This window comes from Hyperolius riggenbachi, chromosome 9, assembly GCF_040937935.1.
Source record: "Hyperolius riggenbachi isolate aHypRig1 chromosome 9, aHypRig1.pri, whole genome shotgun sequence".
Taxonomy (NCBI): Eukaryota; Metazoa; Chordata; class Amphibia; order Anura; family Hyperoliidae; genus Hyperolius; species Hyperolius riggenbachi.
The window spans coordinates 80483670-80500849 of NC_090654.1; the positions used below are offsets into that span (position 1 = coordinate 80483670).

General features: G+C 43.2%; 1 protein-coding gene across 2 annotated transcripts in view; it reads right to left on the bottom strand.

The window, feature by feature from the left end:
* The window catches only part of GRM7 (glutamate metabotropic receptor 7), a 730291-nt gene that overhangs the window by 251225 nt on the left and 461886 nt on the right, over positions 1-17180 (bottom strand). For both annotated transcript variants that reach the window (XM_068253109.1, XM_068253110.1), the window contains exon 8: positions 6715-7647. In XM_068253109.1, the coding sequence (XP_068109210.1) occupies positions 6715-7647 (933 nt within the window). The remainder of the gene's footprint in view (positions 1-6714; positions 7648-17180) is intronic.

Consider the following 17180-nt stretch of genomic DNA (forward strand, 5'->3'; position numbering starts at 1 on the left):
GACCTGTGTATGGTTATTTTGACTTTTTATTTTCAGTTCAGGTTCTCTTTAACCCCCTTGGCAGTATGAAAAATACCGCCAGGGGGCAGCGCAGCAGTTTTTTTTTTATTTTATTTTTTTTAAATCATGTAGCGAGCCGAGGGCTCGCTACATGATAGCCGCTGCTCAGCGGCATCCCCCCAGCCCCGCCGATCGCTAGGCGATCAGGAAATCCCGTTCAAAGAACGGGATTTCCTGGAGGGCTTCCCCCGTCGCCATGGCGACGGGGCGGAATGACGTCACCGACGTCAGCGACGTCGGGACGTCATTGGGAGACCCGATCCACCCCTTGGCGCTGCCTGGCACTGATTGGCCAGGCAACGCAGGGGTCTGGGGGGGGGCGCGCGCCGCACCGGATAGCGGCGATCGGGCGCGCGGCGGCGATCGGGGTGCTGGTGCAGCTAGCAAAGTGCTAGCTGCGTCCAGCAAAAAAAAATTATGTAAATCGGCCCAGCAGGGCCTGAGCGGCACCCTCCGGCGGCTTACCCTGTGTCACACACGGGGTTACCGCTAAGGAGGTTAAGAAGACAAGCACATAGCAACCTGCAGCACAGAAAGTGCTAAAAACCACTAAAGGTGTTAAAATGGAACAAATACGATAAACAAAATAAATAAATAAAAACCTGCTTTACGCCAGATCACCTCTCTATAGTTCCCTTTGTAGAACCCAATGCCAGTGAGCACACAAACAAAGTTCATGCACCTAAACTTGAACTGGACACAAAATGGGATTACAGTATTTACCTATAAATTAATGAAGGGAACAAACACATGAACCATTTAATGTCTTCAGGTAGCATACGTATTACTTTGTCGCCGGGGACCTGGGCACTGCTATATGCAGGAAAATTATTTTTTAGAGAAGATTCAAAATCATCCCTTGAGAACAAACTTAGGGGAAAAGTTCATTGAATAAGGGCCCTTATGCAATAAACTTTTCTCCTTAGTTTTCTCCTAGGAGATAATTTTTCATCTTTTTTAAAAAATAACTTTTCAGGGCTTAGCAGTTGAAAAAGTATTAAAAAAGTAGGTCAAAAAAGTAATATCACACTTATTTTGAGTATTTTCTTGCATGCATATTGCTTCAAATGTGTTTTATGAGTAAGGTTTTAAAAAGTTCCTTTGAGAAAACTCAAGAAAAAAGTTAATAGGATAAGGGCCTTTGAGTTGATGCTGTTCAAAACCCGATACACACTTTCAATTATAATTGGCCAATCACTGACCAATTTTACCACCTCCATGTAGCATGAGGGCTTACATACACTATCTGTGTAATGATCCGCTCAGCTGGCTGCGCATGCAGACAGCTGTTTGAACATTCCTCAAGTCTGTGGGCTGCAGGTCTCTGGAAGAGAGACCTGTCTTCACTTTGCAAGTTTAAGACCTGCTCTGCTGCTGAGGAATTTGCATACATTTGTCATGCAAATTATCTAGCCGCCTCCTTTGAAGGCTTGCAGCATAAATACCATGTGATCCCACAATCCTTTGCTGGTCATGATGGTTTGTTACCACTAAAACACTCCTTGAGTGTCAGCCTTGCTATTGTTTGCTAAAGATTATATTAGAATAATTCCTGGGGACTGCACTAGGCAATCCTTCTAGTGCAGTCAGGTTGTATTATCTGTATTGCCAGTCTTGTTTTGCCCTTGCGATTGCGGCTCTGGTGGAAAGAGCAGTGGATCTTGCTAGGCCTATTCCTGTACTCGGATCACATTTGCTCTGGTGGAAAAGAGCAGTGGATCCTGCGAACTCTGTTTTTGTACTTGGATCACACTTGCTCTGGTGGAAAAGAGCAGTGGATCCTGCTAGCTCTGTTTCTGTACTTGGATCACACTTGCTCTGGTGGAAAAGAGCAGTGGATCCTGCTAGCTTTGTTTCTCTACTTGATTCACACTCGCTCTGGCGGAAAGAGCACTGGATCCTTCCTGACCTATCCCTGAACCCGGATCGCACTCGCTCTGGCGGAAGAGCGGTGGATCTTATGTGACCTATTCCTGTTTTCCGTTTGTCTGTCTGTCTGGAGCAAACGCTTGTGGTTGTCTGCGGTAAGGCAGCCGTTTAGCAAGCGTTCCTGTTATTTGTTCATTTGTGTTCATTCGTTAGTCAGGGTGGCGTGCTTGTCTCTGTTGCGCTTAATGTGCGGAGACCGCGCCGTAAACGCGCTTGTTGCTGTTGCGCCTAACGCGCAGTGACCGCGTTTAGGTATTGCGTTTGTTATTTTCGTTGACATTCTCATTGTATGATATGCTGTGCCTTTCTCTCTGCTCCTGTGTTTAACCTTTACTCTGTCTTGTGTCACTATTGGCAATCGCCACTCTTGCGATTGCGTTCCTACTTTGTTTCTGCTGTTGTGTGTTCACCGTCGCTGGTTGGCGACTCCATTGGTGCACACACATACATTCTGTCCCTGTGCTCATTCTCACTGGCAATCGCATCTCTTGCGATTACGTTCTTATTTGGTTTTCACTGTTGTGTGTTCGCCATCGCTGGTTGGCGACTAGATTGGTGGACATACATACATTCCTTCTCTGTGCTTATTCAGTCTTGTGTCGCTGTTAGCAATTGCCATCTCTTGCGATTGCTTTCCCACCTGGTCTTCACGGTTGTGTGTTCATCGTCGCTCTGGCGACTAGATTGGTGGACACACATACACCCTGTCGCTGTGCTCTCTCTCTTTAAGGGCTATCTTGCCCTGCATCGTTTCCCCTCGTACAATTCCTTTCTAGCATCTGTGGCTGTGGCTGTGTTCCTCTGCACTCCACAGCTCCATCTGCCGACGGGAATTCCCCTCTACAGGTGCATAGCACTATTGCTGGGTTCTCTCAGATTATACGCTTGTGGAGGATTTCCGCAGTGTCAGCGCGCATCCTGTGTGCTGACCACGGGAATAATTCCACAATCGTTACAATCTGCCTATAGTATTCAGTATTTGTTGACCCTTATACTACATGACGGTGGTAAAATTGGTCAGTAATTAGTCAATCATAATTGAAAGCATGTACCGGGCTTAAAATACATACTTGTGATGCTGAACGCCCCGATTGTACAGTGTGTAGATCTACCTATTAGGGATTCTCATTCCGATTTCACAGAATTGAAATTTCCAGTTTCCGATCCGATAAATAGGCATTGTCATCAGAAATTGTAAAATGGAGATCGGATTTCTACGGAAATACCACATTAACGCAAACCCAGTCATTTTAGCCCAATCACAGAACTCGGTAGCATTGAACCAATCAGAGAATGCCGAGTCACCTCAGTAGTATTTGGCCAATCAGAGAATGCAAAAAATGACCAAAACAAAGACTCCTTGGAAATCAGAAATCCGCAGAATCAGTAATAGGCATTGGTGGAAATCAGGATTTCCGCGGAATTGGAAATCGACATTTCCTACCATCCCTACTACCTATGTATCTGTGCTCCCCACAATTGCTTGTTTTGCAGTCTTAGGCCACATTCACATTATCAAACGCAAATGGCTGTGCGATCGGAACACAACGCATATGAACGCTATCTGCGTTTGCATTCGTTGCGTGGATGATCGCATTCACTATCCTGAATAGGTCAGCTGCGCATTTCGGGAAAAAAATTTGTGCAGCATGCGTTTGCGGACCGCACTGGTGTGGAACGCATGCAGTGTGGACATTAGACAGTTCAGTCTATGCACTTTCTGATGTCCTGCCTGTTGGCCTCCTGCACGCGTTGCCGAAATCCGGACAGCAACGCGTGCAATGTGACCGGGCCTTACTGTAATACAGAAGATGTTGGCACTAATCACTTTAAATAAAAAATAGTAATATGTAGCCTTCTGTGTTGTTTTCCTTTCTTGACTGGCTATCATGGTAATCTGCTGCCCCTAGTCATTTCACTGACCCAAAACAAGCATGCAGATCGGGTGAACTGCTCAAATCTAACGTTGCCGGCGGCATGCTCTTTGCAGGTGTGAGCCAAAGTATGGGAGCCAACAGACCAGCGTGACAGCTGGGAGACACCTATTCTTAAAAGGAACGAAAAAGAAAATCGCAGCCTGAGTATTCCTTTCAGTTTGGCTAATTATGTCTTTAAAACATGCTGAGGGACCGAGCTAAACGCATCCAAGTCAAAAGAACAGTAACAAATACATCTCCGGTGAGTTATTCATCTTCAGAGGCAAAAACAAAACATGTTTCCCTTTAACAGAGCTCGCCAGCTAAAAGGATAATAAATCGTCCCGCCATGACCAGCATCCCCAGGAGTGGCCACTCCTCCGCCAGCCCGGCTCATAAACTCTGCGTGTAACCGAGCTAAGAGGCAAATAAGCGACTTTGCACATCAGGCCGGAAGGTGCTAATGCACATCAGTGTAAATGGCCGCCACTTACAGCCGCAATCATATAAATCCCAATGGCAAAGCATTTGGCGTTCGCTTCCAAGATCCTTTTATCACATAATAAGAGGGTTCTCCGAGCGTTTTAGTAAATTATACAGCGATGTTCTCTTGCTTTGTAATGCTCTAGCTATTTTACTAGGAAAAAGATCATTACATAATCATTTATCACACTGTAAAAAAAAAAAAAAAAAAAAAAACCGCAACATTTCGCCGCCGCTTGTTCAGGGGGAGAATGCCGCTGTGCACTGTCAAGACCGATATACAAAAATATTGGCAAACATTAACAAAAGCATGACTCATGCGAATATATATATATATATATATATATATATATATATATATATATATATATATATATATATATATATATATATATATATATATATATATATATATATATATAGGAATGAAAAATAAATACAAAGCACGAAAAATAAATAAAAAGCACAAGAAAGGATTCATCAACAGAACACAAAAAGACAATGATGATTGGCGCCGCAGTCAGTAATTCAAACAATCAGCCAGTCAGCAAACTTGTGTTATTAACTGAAGAATCGGAGGCAAGAAAAATCAATAAAAAAAAAAAAATCAATTATAACAATAAAGAATAATGCACTGCGTTTCCATTGGACTATTATTCCGTTCCTGCAGTTCACAAAACTCACGAGGGGGGGGGGGAATTAAAAAATAAAAGATGAAAGGAAAATGAAAAAAAAAAAAATACAAAGCACATAAAAGCATAAAAAACAGCATAGAAACATTTAACGCTTCCATCGCCCCGACACAAACAAAACGCAGCAACGCCAATTAGCGAATGTGAATGAATCAGTTTGCTTTATAATGGGATTTTTAACTGTGTTGCCAAATCAGATAACAAACACAATCTGGAAGATGCAATTAAAATTAAAACCCTTTTTGAGAATATTTTTTTGGCGTAGAAGACAGTAATCCAAAACAATCATCCATCAGAACACTGGTGGTATTAACCAATCAAAGGAGTGATTGGACTAATGAGCTACATGATAGCTTTGTATCGTGCTATACCTGCCTCGCGGGCGTGAGATGTAACAGTAGGGAAAAAAGACAAAACAAAAACAACAATAAAAAAAGAGTAAATAAAATGACAAAAAATACAAGAGAAAGGCAGAAACCCAGGCAACTGCATTTAATGGCCTTTTAAGCCTTCTTTTGTTTGACAAAAAAATAAACACAGCCAAAGCAGAAAGCAAACGCAGTTTGATCATCAGACATGTAACAGTAATTTTGGCAAAGCTATCAATGTGAATAATAAATACATAAACTGTAGAACAAAACTGAAATAATTTTTTCTTCTCTTTTTTTCATTCAGTGGGGTGATCTGCGTAATTCAAACAATTATATAGTCAGACAATTGCAGTCATTAACCAATCTAAAAAAACAAAAACACAGCAGTAAAGAACTTGAAAGCTAAGTAACTGATTTAAACACATGCTCCAATAATATCATTGTTGCCACTGGAGAGAGGTTTGGCTGCATTTTGATGCAACTTCAAGGAAACTGGCCAAGTAGTTTATTATATGAGGATTTGTCATACATTGTATTTTCATACAGTTGCATGGTCGGGACCCAGGGACTAATGATGATCGTAATCTGCTAATTACGATTATGCAAAGTTTTGCATGAAATTTGCATAGTTATTATTTAGAAATGCTATTGGTTTTGTGTAATCCATTCGTAAATTTGTGTAATTACGCGTAATTTCCACCATTCCTCTTAACATGCATAGACATGTTAGAAACAATAGCATGTATGGGGGACATTGTAAATAACCCCTAAAGTTGGCACAAAATTATGTGAAATTACGCATGATTGCAAAACTAAGGTTCATGATTACGATTACAAACAAAATTAATTACAATTTTTTATGAAATTCTATATTACGATTTTACATTGTAATTGCAACTTTTATTGCTGTTTTGGTAGCTGTTATACTGGAGTCTTTATATCCCCATATACTAAACATGAGTATGATTGGTGTGGCATCCAGTGTCACTAGTGGCCAGTAGGAGGCTGATTGTTGTACAATAAAATCCTAATCAATAATGTAACCCTTTCCCATGTTGTCCAATACAAAAATAGGAAACGTTTTGTCTGAAGTTACATATTAACTACAACAGTTTTGCTGATTTTACAGTTGAAGAACAGATATTACATACTGTAAGCTTGTGAAATGTACAGGTACAACCCATAAAATATATATATATATATATATTTACAACCTGTGGAAGTCAATTTATGCACATCATATATACAGACGGGTCAACTTACTTTTTCTGCTGATTGTGACGTTCCAAAAAATATTGGAATGAAGGCCAACCAAACTATACAGGTTGTGTACATGGTGAAGCCAATTGGCTTGGCTTCATTGAAATTTTCAGGGACGCCCCTTGTCTTGATGGCGTACACAGTGCATGTTACCATAAGAAGGATGCTGTATCCCAAGGAACAGATAATTTGTAGATCCGTAATGTCACATTTCAGGACGCCCCGGCGCTGCTCCGGATCTGGCGTCTCCATGCCATAGTCAATGACGATATTGGGAGGGTTGACCCCAAACCAAATAAAAACTCCCAAAAGTTGGACTGATATCAAGCTGGAGGTGATGGCCAGCTGTGAAGTGGGGCTTATGAGCCGTGGTGCCGTCACGGACTTCTTACCCTGTTCAAAAATCCGGTAGATCCGGTTGGTTTTGGTTAAAAGGGCGGCGTAGCTGATGCACATTCCTAATCCTAAGAAGATGCGTCGGAAGGAACAGACCGCCAGGTCAGGTTTGGCTATCATGAGGAATGTGATGATATAGCAAAGGAAGATTCCTGTCAGGAGAACGTAGCTGAGTTCCCTGCCGGATGCCCGGACGATTGGGGTATCGTTATACCGTATGAAGGTGGCCATGACAAAGATGGTGGCAATGATTCCAAGCATGGCCAAAAAGACTGGAATCACAGCCCAGGGTGAGTGCCACTCCAACTTGATGATGGGGATTTTGTCACAGCCAGTGCGGTTTTTATTGGGGCGCATGTTGTAATCACACCGGAAACAAGTCACCTCGTCCAGCAGATACTTGTAGCCATCACACGGGTCACACTGCCAACAGCACGGCATGCCCTTCGCTATCTTCTTTCTCTCCCCCATTTTGCAGGGCAAGCTGCAGACAGATGCAGGAGTATCGTGCAGTCCCTTTGGCCACTGCATGTCTTCCACCTGTGAAGCAATGGGAGATCGGTGACAGAAAGCATGGAAGAATTATATAACCACGACAATAAGAATACAGTGTTGCAAATATATCTGAAATGCTTTGCAAAATGAACATGTATTATAATGATGTACTTTCATTGGTTTGAAATTTGCACAATTCCTTAAAGTAAATAGGAGTCTAAAAAAAAAAATCAACTAGATACTTACCTAAGGAGCCTATAGATCATCAAAAGTATATTTTCTTCCTCTCAGGTATACTTGAAGCCCTGTATGGATTGTTCTGGCCAGCACTATGCATAGCATATGCAGTAAGTCTTTCATTCAAATCTGCACACGCACGCACGCACGCACGCACGCACACACACATCATATAAAATATACTTTACATACTGAATATCTCTGTATACAGAGACATACAGTAACAGCCCAATTTTATTGAAATTCAACCAGTCCAAATCCATGTTGGTGTAAACGAAAACTGCCGGATCATTCTGCAGCAACATGTAGTGCCCTCTAGTATACACCTTGTTAGCCAGGGGTTCATACTAAGTGTACATTCATCATGGTCACCATTTTCTTTTTCTTTTCTTTTTTTTGGGGGGTGGGGGGGTGGGGGGGCACACAATATTGCAGATGTTACTTTTTGACAGTATCTCATATCTTGCTCCCCTTCTCTTATATTCCACTGCTAACACTAACTTTCCCTCTCACTATTACAGCTATAAAAGTTCTGCTAAAATGTAGCTAAACTCAATATCAAATGAGCATCATCCCACTGCTTCCCATGTTGCTCCGGCCACATGACTATATCGTAGCCGAGTGGCCGCACCCAATAAGATTGGCTATATGATAGCTGAGCACTTGGCTATCTCTTAGCTAAGTGCCACTATCATGCCCCATAATTCAGGTCCCTGATTCCCCATAACCCCAAAGATACAGTATATTGCAGTCTAAGGATAGACAAGATGGGACAGATGCCCTGTGCACCTGCTTTGTCATACTACAGCAAAATAATGACCTAAAACATTGGTTATGCCAGAACTACCATAGAAAAAAAGAACAAGACGGTAATCTTTTAACATGGAGTGGTTGGTGCAGTCTTCAGATCCCATCAAGCTGTTTTGGGATGAACTGAACAGAACAGTTGGTTGAGAAGTTTCTGAACATTTTATTTCCATTGTAGAAAGAATGCCATCTGTGTGTACAGTAATTACAGTATATCCACCAAAACTCAGTACAGGCTCATACTTACTCCACCACACTGGTCTTTTCTTTCAGGACCAGTTTACCCGTGCCAGGCTCCAGCAGGCGCACCACTCCTGCAACACTCTGGATACGACCAAAGAACGGAGACGGCACACCAATGGTTCAGCAATACAACTGTATTGGAGCAGACAGAGGTACACACGACATGTCTTGAGTGTTGCCCTTCCTCAGGTGGAAGAAACCTGAGGAAGGGCAATGCCCGAAACATGTCATGTGTACCGCTGTCTGCTCCAATACAGTTGTATTGCTGAACCATTGGTGTGCCATATTCGTTCTTTAATTATATCCACCAAAAGGTGGCTACTTTGATGATTAAAAAGTAAAGAATATGTTTTGCACACCCGTCTCCCTGCCCCTGTCCTCCTTTGTTTTCAGAAGGCTGCCCGCATGCCGCGCATGTGCAACAGGCACAACGCGTGGACACAGGAGTACGCTGTGACAGGCACTTTATCATATAGGATATATATTTACAATGCATAAAATAAGATTTTTTCCTATTATAAATTAATTAATAATAAGTGAGGACGCTGACTACACCTAAAGGATATCTGCTTTAAGAAGATATGTTAAAGAATAGTAACATCCAGTTGTGTATAGAGAAAAGATTCGGTTTTGTGGGGTTTTACTTGTTCACTCCTGTAGCTGATAGTGTACCTGATTTGATGTGTGAAGTGAGCACAGTGAGACGCCACTTTCCCCCGCTTACAAAGTACCTTGGTTGTACTCCAGATCCTTTCCTGTTTGGAGAGCTACTTCTGTCTCTCCTGTCATCCACAAATTAGCAAGAGCAGCTTGACTATCAATAAGAGGCCTCTTATTTAGGTGCTGATGGTGAAAAGCAGAGATCCCGTCAGAGAGGAAAAGACCTCTGCTTACTGTGGGACTGAGGCTGAGTATTTTCCTGGACCTGTTGCAATGGAACTAAAGCATTTTTACTGTACTCACCAAGACATTTTGATACCATGGAGTGAAGATTTCAGAGACCACCTTATGCTAAAAGCTTGTGAAAGATTCCATTTGTGAATGGCTAGTGTTTTGGTTAAGGGCTCTGCCTCAGATGCAGGACATCAGGGTTTGAATCTCAGCTCTTCCTGTTCAGTAAGCCAGAAACCTGTTTCGTAGGAGAACTTCAAGGCAAGGGGTTCTTTCGCGAATGATTAAAAAAATAAAAAGTGGTTTATGCATAAACTATTAAACATCCTTCTAAAATAGTGTAAAAAGTTTTAAAAAAATGGTTTCATCAATACAACATGTAATGTAAACATTGACGGATGACGGACTGGGAGGTTAATCCATTTGTTAGGGGTGTTTTTTTTTACTTTCATTTCACAACCATAACTCCCGCCTACCTAGTTTTCAGTGGTATAATCCACTGCTGGCAGGAAGGAATCGCCGAGCTCCTCAGTATGTGTTTACAATTTTGCTAGGCAACCAGACTCCCGGTCTGTGCAGAGTGTCATTTGTGCAAAGAGTCATAAGCTGCTGGGAGAATCTGCCAGAATAAGTCCCATCTACACCATATGATTCTTTGTCAGATTCGATTCAATTTGATTTGATTCAATTCATTGATTCGATTTGATTCAATCTGACAAGTCCGATTCATGATTCGATTCTGTTTAAAATCGAATCATGAATCGGACATGTCAGATTGAATCGATGAATTAAATCAATTTGGATTGAATCGAATCTGACAAAGAATCATATGGTGTAGATGGGACTGATTCTCCCAGCAGCTTATGACTCTTTGCACAAATGACTCTCTGCACAGACCAGAATGTAAACACATACTGAGGAGCTCAGCAGAGCTCAGCCATTATAGCTATAACAGCAATTCCTGCTGGCAGTGGATTATACCACTGAAAACTAGGTAGGCAGGAGTTATGGTTGTGAAATGAAAGTAAAAAAAAAACACCCCTAACAAATGGATTTTCCTCCTAGTCCATCATCCGTCACTGTTTACATTACATGTTGTATTGATGAAACCATTCATTTAAAAAAAAAAAAAAAAAAACTTTTTACACTATTTTAGAAGGATGTTTAATAGTTTATGCATAAACCACTTTTTATTTTGTTCCTCATTCGCGAAAGAACCCCTTTAAGCAAGACTCCCTAACACTGCTACTGCCTATAGAGCGTGCCCTAGTGGCTGAAGATCTGCTGGTGCTTTTAGTCCACCAAGAGAAAAGTGCAGTATAAATGTTATTTGTCTTGTCTTCATCCAGCAGCAGGAAAAAGGGGCACCGCCATAGACTCTAATGCAGTTATCGTTAATACGCAAAAAAAGCAGAAAAAAGGGTGCCCGATAAATATCGTTAATAACATTAGAACGTTACAGTTTTTGAATATGTTATTATTTTAGAAGCTTGCAACGTTATAGTTCTTGCCATAATATTTCATTTGTATGTACTGATTTTACGTTATCAAAGATATTATTGTTTCTATGTGTAAAAGGGTGTTTCTGCAGAGGGAGTGGTTAGGGTTAAGCTGGCCACTAATGGTCCAATTTCTAGTGAAAAATCGTTCGAGCGATCAGAAATTCTGATCGGATTGGTTGTAAATAATCTCCATTGGTGGACACAATTGATTATGAACGAGTGAAAAAAATGTCGCCCGAATGAATTTTTGTCGAACGAAAATTTGGATTTTCTTGGTGGTCGTGATAGATAGGACGCAAAGATTGGTTAGTTGATGGTGTAGTGAACGATTTTTCATCCAATCAGAATTTCTGATCGCTCGAACGATTTTTCGCTAGAAATTGGACCGTTAGTGGCCACTCGGGCGGCAGTTAGTTTTGAGCAACACCAGGGCGGTTGGTTAGGGTTAGGCACCACCAGGGGGTTAGGTTTAGGCACCACCAGGGGTGGTTAGGCTTATGCATTACCAAGTGGGGGGGGTAGGGTTAGGCGCCACCAGGGGAGTGGTTAGTTTTAGGTGTGCGGGGGATAGGGGTAGCAGTAACAGCAGGGTAATACCGCACTTGCAGGGAATATGGGGAATGGAGGAGAGGTGTATGGGAGAGGAGGGGGGTGCTGAGGAGAGCACATGTGTTATATTGTGTGGAAACGGGGAATATAGGAAATTGATTATTCCCTGTATTTGCTATCATTGCCAACCCCATCTCTATGCAGACCTCTACCCCACCCCCCTATTCCTCACAATGCAGTATTACTGTGGTTCTTCCCGCCATCTCCATACACACTTGTACTTCAAGCACAGTGACAGCCCCGCGGATAACTCATTTACCCAAACATCCTGTCTGGCCAGATAGCAGCCGCAGAGGGCCGTAATTACGGAGGCTTCTTTCACTCCCCTCGTTACACTATACCCAGATAGCTTTATAACCAGCAGCAGCACAAAGATTTCCAACTCCTCTCTAACCTCTGGCTGCAAAATAGCTAATGAAATGCAAGGCGGCCGATAAGCTGTGTGCAAAGCAGAGATTAGGGAATGGAGTCACATTCGGAAGTGTTGCGCACACACACACACACACACACACACACACACACACACACACACACACACACACACACAAATCCATGTTGTCAGGAATAGAACTGGTGCCCAAATCCAACCTTCGGCTGCAAATGAAATGCCGGTGATAAAGATATTTTTTATCCTGACAAACAGGCAGAGAAAAGACATAGAGACCCTGAAGTCTGTCTGTCCAACCACTTCAAAGAGTGTCAGGCTAGGCTGAAAGGCACAATGCAACTCAGGAAGTGAGCTTATTGCGGAACTGAGTGACACGAGGCAGAGCCGTTCAATGGGAACCGCGACAGGTGCATTTTGTTGGAACCACATCGCTTCTGGATTTCAATTTATTTCAACTCTGATGCCTGCCAAAGTACGAGGGATGCCAACAAAGTCTGCAGTCAAAGAAAACAAATAAAAGCGCAAATAACTAAGTTAGAGCACAATGGTGGAAGACTTGAAACATGGCAGGCAGGGTTTCAAAAGCGGCTTGCCAGTGGAGCAAAGCGATTCCATTACCGCTTCTGCAGAATGAACAAGGCTCAAAGAGAACTCATAGCCTCATCTGAGTAGTTAAAGTGAACCTGAACTCTTGCACAGGACAGAAGGAAACCGGAGAGAAATATACCCTGTATGTATTTAGAGAATTGAGCCTGTATAATTCCCCGTCATCGCAGGCATAAGCCATCCTGTGCCTGCTCATTGTGGCCGCACTTGCTCACGCATGGGAGTGTGACTGTGAGTTTCAGAGGATCCCAGCACTGGAGGATCCAGAGGCTTCCCTATATGGTTAGGATGTGAATTTAGCTTTTTCAAATATCACAGGTTTTATTTAACCTATTCCGGACCGACGTAGTTGAAATATACGTCCTGCCAGTGGCTGTATGGCTCTGACAGAAACTAGATGTAAACTATTCGCCGTTGCTGCGCACTCATGCCATCCTTGCCATGCGTGACGCTGTTACATTGTACCAATTTTATTGGCTGCTGACCCCGTGATTAATGTGAGCCAATCACAGTAATCACAGGTCTGAATAGGGAATGGATGGCTCTGGTCCTTAATGGGCTAGAGCAGTCTAGTCCCAAAAAGGTTATGATGCACACACACACACACACACACACAACTGATGTCGACCATATTTGGATCGGGACTCAAACATACAAGCAAAAGTTCAAGGGCCAAGCTCTGTACAGACACCTCTCTCTGTTATAGTGGATCAACGCATCTTACACTATAGAAAGGGGAGGAGAGATGCCACACAACATAGTGGATTCCAACAGGATCGGTAAGGAGAACAATGTGTTAAAGGGTCTGTACCATTTAAAGACCTAGGGCTTGATTCACAAAGCGGTGCTAACTGTTAACACGCCTGTGAAAAGCCCCTTATCACGCCTAAAAGAGCATTTCGCGTAAACCTTTATGCACACAGTAAACCTTTATGCGCACATAAAGGTTTACGCGCGTAAAGTTTTTGCTCGCATAACTTTGCGCACGATTTCTTAAAGCTTTGTGCGTGTTAACTACTTAGCACCCTAGTTAGCACGCCCAAAGCCTTTAGGCGTGCTAACTAGGTTAGCACCGCTTTGTGAATTGAGCCCCTGGTGCTCCAGATGTTTGAACAAGCTTAGATAGTCATGTACACAGAGGCCAGAAGAGCAGCTGCCCCATAGGTAAGTAACGACCCTCCCCACACACCCGCTCCACCCTACATCACACACCATTATGAATCTCCTTTACAGGAAGGTTCATTTTTTGCTTCACTTTAAACAGTGCTCAGGTCCCTTTTATCTGGCATGTGTACATAGCTTTACACTCTAGATTATAATTTGTTTTCTTTCCCTGGCTGCCTTCCTGTATCAATGTTTATATAGCTCTACTCACACTCTACACTGAACCATTCTTAATTCCTCCCACCATTTTTTCGGATTTCTCAACTGAAAAGACTCTCAGATCAGAAATAGCCGCTACAAAAATTGATCAAAAAGTATTCACCGCATCATTTATCCAGCAATTGTTTCACAATTCAATTTCAATTTCTGTTAAAAGCTCGGAATACATATTCACTGAACTGATCATTCGACCCGAGAAGCAGAGTACAATTAAATTGTAAATTCATCCGAAAGTGAGCTTCCAGCCAGTCCATTCAACCAAGGAATCGCTCTGACAGCCTTGATAGGTTTATTAGATTATGTGGTGTATTGATATACAGTGTCGTTAGGTTTAGCGCAGTGGCATTCAGGTCTCTGTATCCATCCTCCTGTGACATCGGCAGGATACAGTGATCTGCACTCTATTCTAGGCCGCAATTCATCACACTGGGGAGTTTCTGGTGAACAGGCCAATTTGTCGGCTGTCCGTCGTGAAGGGGAGGGGAGAAGCGGAGCCCCTTAGCTCCCTTTTATTGACCTGCTTAGTGAAAGTCATTAGTCTCTCAGCTCATTAAAGGTTTTGAGTGAAGGAGATGGGATTAATGGAGTGGCCTGAGAGTCCATCCCATCCTTATTCACATCTTGTCTGGTCCGCCAACAGTGAGGCCACAGCTGATGGTTCTAATCCACGCCAGAGTCAGGCTGCTCACACCGCAAAGGTCACACACAACTGCTGTCCGGTCTTTAGATCTGTGACCACTGTCCAAGGTGCTAAGGTCAGTGTGGAAAGAGGACAGCACATACCTGTGTCATGCAACCGCTGCACAGGGATGTCATAGCTTTCAGGGACAGACGCTGGTTAACATGTTATGAAAATACTTAACTGAGATTAAATAAATCATTTTGATTTTATTTATAGGATAAATGACAGCATCTGATTGTGAACATTTTACTCTATTTTTCACATAACAACAGGGGCATAACTACAGGGAAGAAGCCCCTGAGACTGCAGGGGGTCCAAGAGCTGTAAGGGGACCCAAACTACTACTTCACTCCCTCAGATAAAGCACCTCGTTATCCTGGCTGTTTAACCTTTCAGCACTGTAATTGTCCTGAAGAAGTGGGCTCAGATCCATGAAATGCGTTGCCTGTGGTAACAACATTACTGTTTTATGAGACTGTCATTATTGAGGTAAGCCTCCTCCTCCTTTTTTGTTTGAAGTGTTGTTAACTTAGTTTTCATCCCTGGGCACCTCTTATCTCCTTTACACTTGTTTTATGGCCCTTGCAAGATAGGCAGCCAAACTGTGAGGGTCAACAGGGAGAGGCAAGGAAAAGTGTCTGAACATTGGTGGCACCATCAAAGTTTTGCTGGGTGGCCCCATGATTTGTAGTTACACGCTTCCATAGCAATGGCTTAAAGTGTTCCCCAGTCTAGTGTAAAAATTCTGAATTGAAAGGGCAGTGCAGTGGTGTAGTGGCTACCCTCACATGGATACAGATTGTATTTCCAGGCTAAAAACCATCTGCATGGACTCTGTATGTTTATGTTGTGTTTGAATGAGTCCTCTCCCCCAAAACATACCGGTAGATTAACTCCGCCACCTACCCTTCTCCTCCCTCCTGAAAAAAAGGGAATTGATCCTAGACCAGGCATGGGCAAACTCGGCCCTCCAGCTGTTACGGAACTACAAGTCCCACAATGCATTTGCCTTTATGAGTCATGACTATGGCTGTCAGACTCCTGCAATGCATTGTGGGACTTTTAGTTCCTTAACAGCTGGAGGGCCAAGTTTGCCCATGCCTGTCCTAGGCTATGGCAACAGAGTGAACTCATTATTTGAGGGGGGTATAGCAAAGGAGTGCACAGTTAGTTAGAGCTCCAACTTTCAATAAGTAGCAGAGTATTGGCAAATTGGGTTTGTGTCCATATTTCATCAGCTCCCCTCACTGATTACCTAACCACATCTTATCCCCCTAATGCTAAAACCCCTTCTAATGACAAACCCTAACTTACCTACAGGACTACCTTCTTGAAAAAGTATTTTTTGGCACAATACTCATGTAAACATTACAACAGTTGGCCATATAAAGACATTACCTCCTTCTTGAGGTCTAACTCTAACAATTGAAACTAACTTCCCCTGCTCTAACACTAACCCTTCTACTCAGAGTACAGCTAAGAAATAGAACATTGGTAGCAAATATGAGTCTCATATTGTTTCCTGTACAGGAAGAGTTAAAGAAAACCTGTACTGAAAAAAAGTTCCCCTGGGGGGTACTCACCTCAGTAGGGGGAAGCCTCTGGACCCTATCAAGGCTTCCCTCATTCTCCTGTGTCCCACGGCGGTCTCGCTGTAGACCCCGGGAAAACACACAGGCAACAATTTGTTGTGCTGTGCAATAGTTACCTTTTCTGGCTCCAGCGGGGGCGCTGTTGCGGCTCTTCTGACGGAGATAGGCGGAAATAGCCAATCTCCGTCGGGTCCCCTCTACTGCGCAGGCGCAGGAGACTTGCGCCTGCGCAGTAGAGCGTCCCGAAGGAGATCGGCTATTTTCACCTATCTCCGTGGGAAGAGCGGATACTGCGCCTGCGCCGGAGCCAAGAGGTATACATTTACATCGCCGCCGCTCCCGGAGGATTTTTGCCGCCGCCGTGGGACCGAGCAGGACGGGGAAGTACCCTCCAGGGGAGTCTTTTTTCATTATAGATTTTATTTAAGAAATGTCAGTTGTTATCTAGGCAAAAGAGCTTCTTTAGTCGGGAGCACAGCTAGCTACCTAATACTGAGGGAACCTCTGGCTACCTAATACTAAGGGGCACCTCTAGCTACCTATGACGGGCAAGGGAACTAAGAGAAGTGACAGCTGGGCCAGCCAGCACACTTGCAGTGCAGTGTGGCGGGGGTATGTGGGTTCCTGGAGGGCGAAGT